Here is a 13,281-nt window from a genome sequence, read left to right as displayed (position 1 = left end):
AAAGTGCTATGCAGCCTCTTGTTGCATAAGTTATCACATTTAGGTATCTCTAGTCGCCTTTTTGGTTGGTTAAAACAGTATCTTATTGTACGTGAGCAACAGGTGGTCATAGCTGGCACGTCATCATCGTCTGCTGAAGTTTCCTTTGGCATGCTCCAGAGATCAGTCCTTGGGCCGCTGCTGATTTTGATTTTGTCAATGATTTGCGCAATGGTATCCGGTCCAATGTTAGATTGTACGCTGATGACTGTGTGTTGTACTGCCTTGTCAAGAGTGTCGGTGATTCACGTGTCTTACAAGCAGATTTATTTAGTCTCAGATTGATAACTATGTTTTTAATGCTTGCCCATAATGTGTCACTCCTGGTCATATTAGCTCACCTTAGCGTGAAGTTTCTGAATATTTTTTGCTTTTTTTGTTGTTGCTGTTTAAAAGAATGTCTTTCAAGGCTGGACTGGAGTTGAGTGAGTTACCAGGGGCTAGTTATTTCTAGTTGAACAAAGTTGTATTTTTTTCTTCATGGCCTTTCTCCTTTCTTATGATGTAGCATCTTCGAGAGTGCAGGTCAGGGGCAGGGAGCCACGTTAAATATGGTCAGCGAGCCCGTTTACTATTTCCCTTCCCCCCTCCTTTTTTTTCTTGCCCCTCTGTTTTCTGCGGCCATTTGTTGGCTCCAATGCGCACTTTCGTTGGCACTGACGGCGCATCTGTTTGCCTTGTCACTTTCTCCAAGACACTACGATGACGCCGTGAAACCCTGCCACGGGCAGTAAAGAGAAAGAAAATGGAAGGTTCCACCACGTGTGCCAGGGGTGCTCCCCCAAGTGGGTCTCCCTCCCGCCCCTTTGCACACGGCACTGGAGTGAGATGGAGGTCAGGCGCTCTTCGGCAGTTACGGAGTCTGGCCGCGTCTCTGGCACAGTTCTGAACTGGGTTTAGGGCACGTCATGCGGCCAGCGTTAAAAGGATACTGCCGCCGGGAGGGAAGGAGAAGTCGGTGGGGGGAGTGATCTTTTTTTGGCTCACTTCCTCCCTCCCCTCCTCCCCTCCTTTTCCTTTGCGCACGGCACATTCACCTCGGTGTTGCCTCTCTGGCCTGTTTCTGTGTTGTTGTCGTCTCCGGGGAGATTTTGCAGCTTGCAGTTGCTGTGTCAGCGCGCTCCGGCTACGCAATGTGTTTAGTGTGCCCAGCTCTAAGAGAATTCTGGGCGGGGAAGGAGGAGGGGGTGGCAGCCCGCGTATGTGTGTTTTTCTTTTCCCCCTTCATTCCACTGACCCGTGTTTGTTGTGAAAGTTGGGGCTTCCTGGATGCCTTGGGAAAGTGATGTTTAGGCTGGAAAGGGCTGCAGTTATAAATGGGCCGGCTAATACCTCCTGATGGGGCATGGTACGTAGCAGATGGATTCAAGTTGGGTGGTCTTGAGCTTCCTTTTTTTTTTTTTTACCTCGTTAAAGGGAAGCGGTTAGCAGAGTTTTGCAATCTAACATTATGCTCATGTGCTTTTTTTTGAGGTAGAGGGTACTCCTTGTACTTTTTTCGGTTGTTTCTAATTGTGTTCTTCTCACTAAAAATATTTAAAAAGTGTTGTGTAGGTATTTGGTCAAGCAAAATTTTTCTGCGTTCATCTTTACTTAATCAGGAAGTTAATCTGATATTAAAGATTCCACAATTCTCTGGAAACAACTGAAGCTGCTTTCTTAGTGAGGGCAGGTGATTTGATTCATTCTGTGGGACTAAAGATGAAAAAAAAAAAACCTGCTTCAAAGAAGTTCATCTTCTTGTTCTGCAATGTAGCTACTGTTTTGTAGCATTCTTTTAAGTTTATTATATTATAGAGAGCCCTTCTATTTTAAGGTTCTGTCTTTGATTTTATGCCAGCGGGATAGGGCCACGAGATAGTGCTATTTTTGCCTGGGGATGGTCTCAAATATAGTTTCTCTGCCTAGAAAAAGTATTTACGAAGAGCTCAATGGGGGCCAACAGCTTCAACACCTCAGGAGTGGTGCAAGCTTTTCGAGGGGTCCTGATTTAATTGAAACTTGTTGGTGCCAGACACATTATTGTGGTTTTGTGCCAAGAAGAGTTTGGTAACTCAAGTCTTGTGCATCGGGGCTCTTTTTTTTTTTTTTTTTTTTTTTTAGGGGCTTGTGAAGGTCATATCCTGCTACATTTTGTATAAATAAATGAGGGGAGGGCTGTATCAGGGATGGCACACTGGTAGCAATCCTTATAAATTATATTAGAAATGGAACAAATTGACACTGGTGAAGTTAAATTGGAAACATAAGTGCAAAGGGACTGGGAGAATACCTGGTACATTCATGTGGAAGAAGCAGCTTTAATAGGGAAGTTTATTCATGCTGGTATGGGCTAAAAGAACACTTTTAGAAACAGTTGATATCAAAAGGTTTATGAGAAAGGTACAAAGCGCATTAGAGAGCAACTGGGCCAGATGGAGGTCTCCTAATATTAAGTAGAGTGCATCGTTCAGTGCTGTTTTATAAGAATTTACTAGTTTTATTCCAAGCAAACGCCTGATGCATTTGCCCAGTGGTAGCTGTAAAATGAAAATTGCTTTTTGAAAAGGAGGTCCCATACTTGCATGATTCCAATGGGGGTTGAAGAGTAAGCACAATTTCAGTTATCAGAAGAAAAGATAGGACTGCTGAAGGTTAGATTATGCAATGATAAATATTAAAGCTTAAAGTGTTGTTTGAAGTATCAACTTCAGTTTACAGTTTGCAGGAAATCATGACATCATATTGCCTTCCATAGTGTGATAGCCAGCACTCTGCGTGCTCATTAACTCTTTCGCTACCGCAGAAAATTGACCAATTTTGGGGGGTCCAAGAAAACATTTTTTTTCTGCTAAAAAATTATTTAGGCACTAATTGCAGGAGCACAAAATGCAGATTATTTAACGGCCTTTCCAATAACACCAGTTTTTTAAAGGTTTTCATATATCATAGTTGTGAAAAAAAATATCAAAATCAAAAGTTTTGTCAAGTTGTCGAAAAAAATGATAAAAAAGGAGTTGTGTTAATCAAACCACCGGTAGTAGAAAAAAATTAGAATATACATTTTGCAGGAAAACATTTCAAAAACACACCCTAAAAAAAATGTCGACTTGCGCGGAACAGTTTTTCAGATATAAAAAAAAAATGTTAGCACGCACGGTGCTCGTGTCATGCGGTGAAGCCCAACCTCTAATTCAAACTGTGCAATTTTGGGTGGTTCCTTGGAATAAATCTGGCGGTTTGACGTTATCAGAGGCACCAATTTGCCCCCACATAACGTAAAAACATCTTGTCAATGGCTGACTTTGCATTTACAGCGAGCACAATATTTGGGACAAGCACGCGATGCAGAAAAAAACATGCATGAAGTTGAAAACGGAACGCCGTGGCTGATGTTTGTTGTCGTTCACGGTCAGTTATCTCTCGAAACATAAAGCTGAGCTTTATTATCATCTTCTTACTCGCAATTCTAGCCTTGCTCGCAAAAATGAGGTACGATGAGCTAGAATCGTCCCCTGCGATCTTTGGCCGAGTAGCAGTCGCGCGCTAAAAAAGATCAGCACAACAAGCCTCCTCTATTGCAGCGCCACCTAACATTTTTCAAATGAAACAGTACAAAACTTATCAGAGACTCCGTCCGAATAGACAGTTCAACTAAGCAGCAACATTAGACACCCGGATATACCCTCGCATGAAAACGAAACTGGAAGGCGAACAGCTGGCAGTGTAAGGCCGGTTTGAAGCGCTGTCCTCGGCGGAACAGATATCTGGCGACTGGGTGTGACCTTTTGACTTGCATCTGAAGTTCTTATCGCAGAAATCGGGTTAGGGTGGGGGGAAATGAGGAGCGGCGTGCTTTGTTCGAGGATCAGTCGCGGACGCTTCAGGCGCCATGGCAGTTAGCCTTGAAGTTGGGTAACTGCGTAGTTGCGCTAAATATGAATTTCGCGATGCAGAAACGAAACCGAAACTGTTGTAAACTGTTTGGGAATGGTCCTGGGGTAAGTAGAACTACCAGAGTACTTAGGACAACTTGCGCAAAGGCAATAAAACTGCCTAAAATCATAAAGTAGCTTTGCAACCAGGCACTGCTTGACATTTTCAGCCGATTTCTGGGATTATTACTGTCAGAGCGTGAACCTGACGATTGAAAATCGTTTGCTAGTTCCCCATTCACGCCCTGATAGCAAAAAACAAGCGCTGGTGCAGAGTAATTACGAGTTGCACGCATTCTTCATTGGTAGCCTTGAGGCGCGATGACCACGCCCCTTTTCCACAACCAGGTGATTCAAAAGCGTGTCAAAAATCACGTTTCCGTTGCAAAAATGAAAACAAAACTGATTTTGAAAGGCCATTTTCTGATCTAACTCCGAACAGCTTTACTTGTTCGAGAAACGCCTGGAACGCTATGAAAAGGCGCTCCCAAAAGTATCGATCAAATTGATCGATTTTGATAGGCGCGGTAGCGAAAGAGTTAAACCACTTGTCTTTGTGCCCTGGACACATCAAGCATCTTAGCAGCCTCAAGCAAAAATCATTAAAGAAAAACAAAGGTGGAGCTGCAAAATGTGGCACACCTTTATATGCGTCCCAACGTGCGCCCCTGCTTTATAACAAAGTTTCAATGCAGCACACATCACACTGAAGAGCAAGGAATAGGTGCCAGCCTAAAAACACTAACATCACCACTGGACCCTGTGATGGGGATGACAGCAAACTGTCGCTAGCCTGTTACTGCTTTCACATTTTTTTTTTTTTTTTTTCCCCTTCCAGTGTGGAATTTCAGCATGCGACTGTCCCGCGTATGGTTATGCATTGTTGTGCCAGCTAGCTCCTCACACTTGCCACGGGGACGGGGCTTGCGAGTTCAAGAGCGCAGCCTGTTTGCCGTGTCGTCACAGCAGCGGCTCCCTTGCTCCCTGCAGACCCCGAGCACCCCAGAGCCCCAAGGCACAGCACGTGTATGGGACACCCACCCCAACAGCCTCATCGGCTACCAAGGAGCTGGATGACCTGATGGCCTCACTCTCGGACTTCAATGTGAGTGGCTGACATCTGTGCGTTGGGAATGGGTTTGCAGGTGCACGTGCGCGCGTGACATATAGTCACTGTATTTAGCATGAACCTCGCAAAATCTGGTCCCCGCATCGAAGAGCTGACCTCTGCAACAAGATATTTCTGTATTTCCATTGTATGCTTTATTTATAATTCTCCCTGTGTTTTTGGGAGTAGCAAATTTCTTGTGATGGCAAAGCTTTCTGTCTTTGCCATTGGCTTTGTTATTACAAGGTTCAGCCGTAGTTCTCGGTGCGATACATAAACTAAAGTTTTTTTGTTAGAAATTTGAAGTAAGCGCTCAACGTAGCGAAGCTACGCCTGTTCCATGAGGCTGGCCGTAGCTAAGAGCTACAGGTCAGCTGGGACCACCTGGGAATCTTTAATGTCCACTGAAATCTTTTCCCTTCCAATCAGAAATGCAGCCTCTATAGCCTGTAACTAAATCTTTTGATTGCCCTAGCTTATTTGGCAAAACATGTGCATTAGCTTAACGAAGGGCTTGACCCGCTAGTAGGACGCATTTTCAGTGCAAAACAAACACAAACAGTGGTGAAGCTTTTTGCGAGCATCGTATAGCCCTCGCTTCATACTATCGTCAGCTTAACACGGAGGTGTCAAGGGTACTAACTCCATCACTATGCTTGGCTTCCAAAAAAAGCGGGGCTCATCCACTGCCCTGCATCGCTCCGCGTCAGGTTGCGTTCACGCTGCTCGGACCCAAAACAAGGGCGCTTTTTCTTCCCACTGCCAGTGCAGGGTGGACACAGCATGGTGGGAGCGAGCCGCTGCGTTTCTCTTGGCCGGTCGCCCAAAATCAGTTTTTTGTTTTTTGTTTACCGCCCCTTCCAAAGCAAAACATAAAATGAGAGACGGTTTTTATTCGGCGCAGTAAGAAAGAGTCGTCAAACTTTAGGAGGGGAGTGCCCCACATTGGTGGTCTGTCCTTGCCCCCAGGCTGTGAAGGCTTTTCCTCTTTTTGTTGTGTAAAAAAAAGTCTCTTGTACTTTTTGTAGGCAGGCAGGGTGCATGGTGGGCGACTGGAATGAGCAACAGCTTCATCCTGTTGATGTCATGCTCTGACGTCACCCACTGCTGGGTCCCCCTCCCCTCTTTCAATCGCCTCGCCCCTAGAGCAGCTGCGTGTGCCAAAACGCCCTTTCCCACCAAGCCGTCATCTCGGTGTGGGTGTCGCCTCTTGCTCTTCTGCTTTGCTTTTTTTTTACCTCCTCCTCCTCTTTGCGCCCACCTTGTCTTCACTCTTGCCTCGTGGGAGGGAAAGGTGCTCCCGCCTCTCTCGTGTGTGCTGGCAGCGTGATATAAGCACTAGGTGTCCGCCCGAGCGCCGAGCTGCGAAGAAAGGGGGGCTGTTTTCCGCTCGTGGGGCTGTGTCTGTGTCGGCACCTGCCGTTCGCCGCAGTGGTTTCCCAGCCGCCGGAACAAGCCAAGGGACCCCTGCATCTCCTTGGTGTGTTGTGCTTCTTTGCCTGGATGTGTGTCTTGCAGGCAAATGTTGTGCGGAAAATAGTGAGAAAAAGCGCCGTCGGCCTGCGTCCATAGACATCCTGAGAGACGGGGATCGCTACACGGATGTAACACTGGTGGTTCGGGTGTCTCCCCCGAACGATCTCGTTTGCAAACCCCTGCAAGCTCTTGCAGTGTCGCCCAGCTGTCAGAGTTCTTGACCCTTTACCTTTACTTCTCCAATGTGTAGATAGATACCAGAGTGTACTTTCATACACAGCATTCTTTGCTGTGACCATGTATGTGTCGGCAAGCAGTGACCCGAAATCTCAGGAGAGTTTCTAGTTGTGAGCTTGAAAGGCCCTTCCAGCATTATCTTGTTGAGCGTTCTTAAAAAGCTCAAGAAAACATGCAAATGAAGCACTTCCAAAGAATCTGTCTTTTCAGCTGCACACAATGTGCTGATGGATGGCAACAGGTATCTTTAGCAAGGTTCTTTGTTGTTGTGTATTATCAACAAACTCGCACCAGGTTTGCCAGTTAAAGCACACACATGTGGTGCAAAATTTGATGCGGAAAGTCAAAGTCAAAATTAATCAACGAATAAATTAGTCGGTCAGTTTATTTCCCAAAAATACATGTGGAAGATCTGGAAGCAGAGCAGTGCTTCTAGGCTCAAGCTAAACCTGCTCACCGTGTGGGTCCCGCTTCCACAGTAGCATGCACAGCTGTCAGAAAGGTTCATTTGCCTGTGTGCGCTCATTGAAGGCATTGCTGTTCACGGCACAGTTCAGGTAACAGATTGGTCACCATTTGCATCCAGTGTTCTGTGCTTTATTTCTCATCCGAGCCTGTGAGGTGGTGATTACCAGCCTCACCTTCAAGTAATGCTGATGGCAGCTTATTTGTCCACCTAACCTAGTTGTGTGAGAACTGCATTTGCTGTCACTAGCATCTGTGAGAGATAATTGATTCCTTCATACAAATTTTTCTAGAGAATAATTGCAAGCATTCAATGCTTCTTGTGTAATTTACACATTAAGGGTTGTACAGACCACATCAGGTAACATTTTATTCATGAAGTATGTGAGGAAGGGACGAATCATTGATCAGGGTGTCTCATGTTGACTTAGGCTAGCACTATTCACCTACAGAGATGGAATGAGTTAGGTCTTACATCAGAATTATGCTTTCCCAGATTGGCTGTCTGTTCTGGTGAGGACTCGTTTACTCACGGTCCGTATTGTTTCGCCCATCTAGCCATCGCTTTTGGATGGCCCAAGCTGCTGTTGAAGTGAACTTGATATAATTGCAGCATTGCATAAAGGAAAAAGGAAAGCTGAATAAGGTGACAACCTCTTTTGCCTTGTTGACCCTTTGGCCTGCAATTTGTGGGGTTCTCTGCTAGTGGTAGGGTGATGTCGAGCAATGAGGATTCTTGAAATCCCAACACGATGCCTTCCAGCTGCCCATTTTGGTTTCGTGCAGCAGGTCACATCCTAGGTACATTCTGATTTCAGCGTTAAGTCGAACGTTTCCTTGAAAATGTTTCTCGTTACTTCAAATTTCCACAAGGCCTAATTTGCGCCTGGAACTTGAAATCACTCGAGAGGTGTCTAGCTGGCATACTGTGGGTGGTGGTCTGGCACGTGCCTGCCAGATGTGGCGAGGAGCCTGGTCAGTGCCTCGGTGGATGCGGCCAGTGCTGATGGTTGTTGGCCCTCCCTTGGGTTGCAGCTGAACGGGCCGCAGTCTCCCCTGCAGTCCCAGCAGCGCCAGCTGCAGAGCTCCTCGCCGACGCCCGTGAGCGACCCGGCGTACGCCAAGCCTCATCGGGTGAACCGGGCCAACCGGCCGGCCGGCAACCAGCTGGATTCCATGCTGGGCACCCTGCAGTCGGACCTCACCAAGCAGGGGGTCACCACGACTGCCAAGGGACACTGCTCCGCCTGCGCCAAGCCCATCGTTGGCCAGGTACCGAGGGGACCTAGCGTGGCGCAGATGGTGCACCCATTCTGGTTGGCAAGGGCTGAGAGTACATGTCACGCACCTCTGTGGCACCTCAGCTGCCAGGGGCGAGCTCATGACCTCTCATTGCATGCACCTTCCCCCCACTGGGTACAGTGCAATGTAGTGCAGTGCATCATTGTTATGATTAGCTGGTCTCTCATGCACAACAGAACCTGGTCTGCTGCTTGCCTGTCTTGGCAATGGTCGGCAGCTGCATCGGTGGGAAGGGAAAGCAGTGTGCGCACTGGCTCGTAGCTGGGCGAATGCACCACAGTAGACCTGTCTCTCTCTCCCTCCGAAGGTGGTCACGGCGCTTGGTCGCACATGGCACCCCGAGCACTTCACGTGCGCTCACTGCAACCAGGAGCTGGGCACCAAGAACTTCTTTGAGCGGGACAACGAGCCCTACTGCGAGACAGACTACCACAACATCTTCTCGCCCCGTTGCGCCTACTGCAATGGCCCCATTCTTGATGTAAGTACAGTGTTGCTGCACTCGGCTCTCTCTCCCTCTTTTATTTTCTGGGTATGCCATGCACCCATGCCTTGTGCAAGTGGTTTGTTGGCGCATACAGCAGCGTGCAAGCACTTGGAATTTACAGTGGCTACAGTTCAAGAAAAAAGGGTGAAGGCACTTTTCCTAGCAGGTTCTTCACAGCAGCTTTGCTGTGTAAGCGAGCTGGAGCAAAATGGAAGTGGAGAAATGGGAACCTGTGCACATAAGTGCACATTTGTGTGCACTCTTTCTAAAACTGTGCTTGACCAATAATTACTGTTGTGGACACGATAGAGGATTTATAAAGCAAAATTGTAGAATGACCCGGTAAGGAACATATGGAGAGAACCAGCACTGTTTGAGTGCAGTATAAACTAAACTGCTGGAAGCACCTAATGTTTGAGTTTGGAAAGTTGCAGCTTCTAATGATGATGGTGGGAACATTTTAGCATCAAATCTTCCTGGTAGCATGGCTGGTCAGTTTAACTGTGTGAACTTGTTCAGCCAAATCAGCTTGCCACTTTGTTATTGCAGTCAAACGACCCAGTGCCTTATGTGGAACTTTTTCACTGTGGAGTTAGACAAAGGAACTTCTCACTGAAAATGAAAAAAAAAAAAGAAAGACAAAGGCACAAGTTTGTTTTTTGTTCTGGCACAGCACAACATTTGTCTGTGCAGAACTGGTCCTGTGTCATTGTGTCGCACAGATTGCAGTGCGAACTCGTGTCAACTGGCTGAGTTTTGAACTTTGTTAAAAAACCAAACTCGTCATTTTCTCAGTGTCAGTGCACTCCAGTCTGGCAGCCTGTGTGTTTGACATTTCTCTGTACCATTGCACTTGTAGCGTTCATTCTGCGGCCCACTGCAAACTTGCCTGCCATGCGAACATTGTCAGCTAACCGTGCGTAACCTGGGGCCCTCGTTCTGTCTCTGCTTGGTGCGCAGAAATGCGTGACCGCGCTGGACAAGACCTGGCACCCCGAGCACTTCTTCTGTGCCCACTGTGGCACCCAGTTTGGTGAGGGCGGCTTCCACGAGAAGGACGGCAAGCCGTACTGCCGCGAGGACTACTTTGAGCTGTTTGCTCCCAAGTGCGGGGGCTGCAACCGGCCCATCACCGAGAACTACATCTCGGCCCTCAACGGCCAGTGGCACCCAGACTGCTTTGTCTGCCGCGTAAGCACCAGCGCCCCTCCCCTCCTTTCTCCTCCCGCCCAAGGGTCTGTCTGCTGATTGGCTTGTTGCAGGCTGGTCACTTCGTGCAGTTTGTGGAGTACATGTACACTTGTGCACTTCTGCGTGCTTAAAAGGGACGCTCATAGTAAAAGCAAGTTGGCCCATATCGGTAGGTTAGAGTGTCAAGAATGAAAATGCAGCACTCGCAGCAGCAGCGGGTGCCTATCAACACAGAAAACATCAAACTCGAGAACAGGTATCACCGCCCCATACACTTTCCTGCTCTACATTTTGGGACACCCCATATCTTGAGAAGAGGGAAGCACGGGACTAGTGGAGCTTGCCAAAACATTTTCGTTAAACATTCAGGCAGCAGGGACATGCGATTGAAAAATAAAGGTATTTGTAAACTTTCCTCGTCCTATGCTTTTAAGATGCCCATCTCAGCTAGTGAACATTATGAGATAGGGTGCATCGGCCTGTGGAGTAGATTTATGTCAGTTTAGATTTTGTCTAAATGTTCCGCCTTGCAGTGCAAGCGGAATCAAAACGAGCATGCATGAGCTTTAGTCAATTATTTCTTGGAAAACAAGGCATCATTGGCCTTTAAACAAACACCAAAGGAGCTGCAAAATGTGTGATCTTTCACTTAAGGCAAAAAGTTATTCAGCTTTTAGTGTCCCTTTAAGTGACTCAGAAAGTGCTTCTGCAGCCTGGAAGTGGAACAACGTGACGATTTACTGAACGATATGACAATATGAGTGTTTTGACGTTCTTTTTGTAAGCATATTTCTTTCGTTCTCCATTGTGACCTTTTCCATGCACTTTTGTTGCTTGGTAAGCTAGTGCAGGCAATGCAAGACAATCGTTACTTTTCTATATAGCAGGCACCAGCATGTTTCTCTTGCAGCCGCCCTGGTGCGACCAATTCTGTCAAATGAAGGAGTCACTGTGCTCAAAGGCTTGCCATCTTTGGAATGTCTATTTCGCTTTTTTTTTTTTTTTTCTCTTTCTCCCGCAGAACGGTGTTGCTTTTCAAATGCTCAAGGTCTACACTTTTTCTTTGCAGGAGGCGTAGCCAGTTTTGCACCGCAACAAGGAGTTTTTTTTTTTACCTCTGTAGTACATGTAACATACATAGATGTCGAGGGAGATGAAGTGAATGGGCGTTTTGGCAGGGAAAGAAAGCAGTGAAGCTAAAATATGCGCTGTGCCTTTCACGGATGCCTGCTGTGCATTTGGTGGAACAAAAAACCCACAGCGCAAGCTCTAAGCTTCGAGTGACTTTGGCGTTGGGGATCGCTGACAGATGTGCTTTGGGGGAAAACAAGCATTTGCACAAGAGTGGAGGGGCCGGGTGCTATTAAATGCGGGCCCATTTTCTTCTGAGTGCAAGGGTGAAAAACTGCGCAGACACGCAACGCGCCCTCTGGATCCACTGTGTTGACTCAAGGGCATCGAAACAGAGGACCGGATGCAAGACCTGCAGTCAGAGCTTGTTGTTGTACTAGTGCTACAATAAAAGCTCCCTGCATTACGCTGTACAAGACTAAAAAGTTGGAACACCAAGAGAACACAACGAGTGTTCGAATTGAGGGCTGCCCCCAGCTGTGCGGCAGAACACCCGATTCAAGACATCCTGTGTTCACATCATAAAGTAAAGGACAAAAAAAGGAAGTAGATAAGAATGAAAGAGCTTCTAACAGCTTGGGTCAGGGTGTGGGCATGCTTAGGCTCGCACACTGAGAAATGCATGTTGCCTGTTGGTGCAGAGCATGAGAAACTCCTCCACTCAAGTTGCAAACTGGTCAGCAGTATTATGCAACTGCAATGAAACTTCGCGAGATAAAGCTTCACACGAGAAATTGGGAGTTCAAATTCTCTGCAAAAAATAAAACTTGAGTCTCCAGAACGGCCGAACTGCTTTCTTCATTGTGAAAGCATCATGAATACTTTGAATTTGTGCATGCTGCTTCCGTTGTTCGGCCACATTTGTGAATTATTCAACTTTTTGTGGCACTGTTGAAGTATGAAATCTGCCTTGTTGGCCACATTCTTTAAAAAGCTTTCCAGTTACTCAAGTTGTGATCTTGCAAAGATTACAATCTTTACACGATAATATGAACCTGTGAGGAAATTTCGGCCCCTTGCCTCTGTTGGGCAGTCTTCAATATACACCAAGCTGCACTTCCCAAGTTTGTTGTCTTCGTTGGTACACAACTATTGGCAGACAGTTCACTGCATAATTGGAAATAAAGCAGTTCTAGCAGAAGCACAGTGTGCCTTTGAAGGCACCATTTGAATGTGGGTTTGCTACGGGAGCTGTCAAAGGAGCTGTCGCAGCTCCTCCCAGCAAAGAACAGGGGAAAGCAAATGGAGCCCGCTGAGAATTCGACAGGCAGTAAGCCGGGATTCTGAAAAGCCTAGGAAGAAAATTTAAAGTGAAGAAAAAGTGAACAAAGAGTGCTTGGAGGTCTTTGGGTGATCCTTCGCTGTTTGTTTGCACAGTGTTGAAAACACTGTGGATTTTATGTGGGAAAACTTCTTGTAGAGCAGGATTGTTGAGGGGAAGAATCACAGTGGCCACAAATTAGTGCAGGGTGCCTGCCCTTGGTGTTGCTTGAGGGACTGCTGCGGAGTAAAAGGATGCGGGGTCATGTGCCGAGGGGTCACATCAGAGGAGGGTCAGCTGTGGTCTATGAGCACATTCCACGTGGAGTGGGGTCACTAACGTGGATCTCCACTTAGACTTGCAAAAATTTCTGACAACCACGATGTGCTCTTTACATACAAAACAAGCAAAAAGAAATCTGCACTTGGATGCGCCTTGTGAACCGGTGGCTAGAGAGACATGCCCGATACCTGCCTTTCACACGAAGACAGTGCTGTGCACTTGTGAGGCAATGCCAGTAACCATCTTCAAGGAGACAGCCGCTTTAGAATGACAAGTCAGGAGTTCCCATCGGAGTGGTTGCTTTGGCCATGCATTCACACGTGTTGTGGTTTCAGCAAATGGCATAGAACAATGAAGAGAGCACATCAATTTCCTAACTCTGTCTCTA

General features: G+C 46.9%; 1 protein-coding gene across 6 annotated transcripts in view; it reads left to right on the top strand.

The window, feature by feature from the left end:
* The window catches only part of Pax (paxillin), an 80,342-nt gene that overhangs the window by 63,127 nt on the left and 3,934 nt on the right, over positions 1–13,281 (top strand). For 5 of the 6 annotated variants that reach the window (XM_077675791.1, XM_077675790.1, XM_077675793.1 and 2 more), the window contains exons 5-8: positions 4,944–5,058; positions 8,275–8,511; positions 8,849–9,022; positions 9,989–10,219. In XM_077675791.1, coding sequence (XP_077531917.1) covers positions 4,944–5,058; positions 8,275–8,511; positions 8,849–9,022; positions 9,989–10,219 — 757 coding nt within the window. Of the gene's footprint in view, positions 1–4,943; positions 5,059–8,274; positions 8,512–8,848; positions 9,023–9,988; positions 10,220–11,288; positions 11,767–13,281 lie in introns of those variants that run through there. The other variant, XM_077675795.1, reaches the window with a different exon arrangement.

The sequence above is a fragment of the Haemaphysalis longicornis genome, unplaced genomic scaffold, assembly GCF_048455015.1.
Source record: "Haemaphysalis longicornis isolate Haplotype H1 unplaced genomic scaffold, Haemaphysalis longicornis Haplotype H1 scaffold_7, whole genome shotgun sequence".
NCBI lineage: Eukaryota > Metazoa > Arthropoda > Arachnida > Ixodida > Ixodidae > Haemaphysalis > Haemaphysalis longicornis.
The sequence above is the reverse complement of the archived record's forward strand: the minus strand, read 5'-3'. Positions and strand labels throughout refer to the sequence as shown.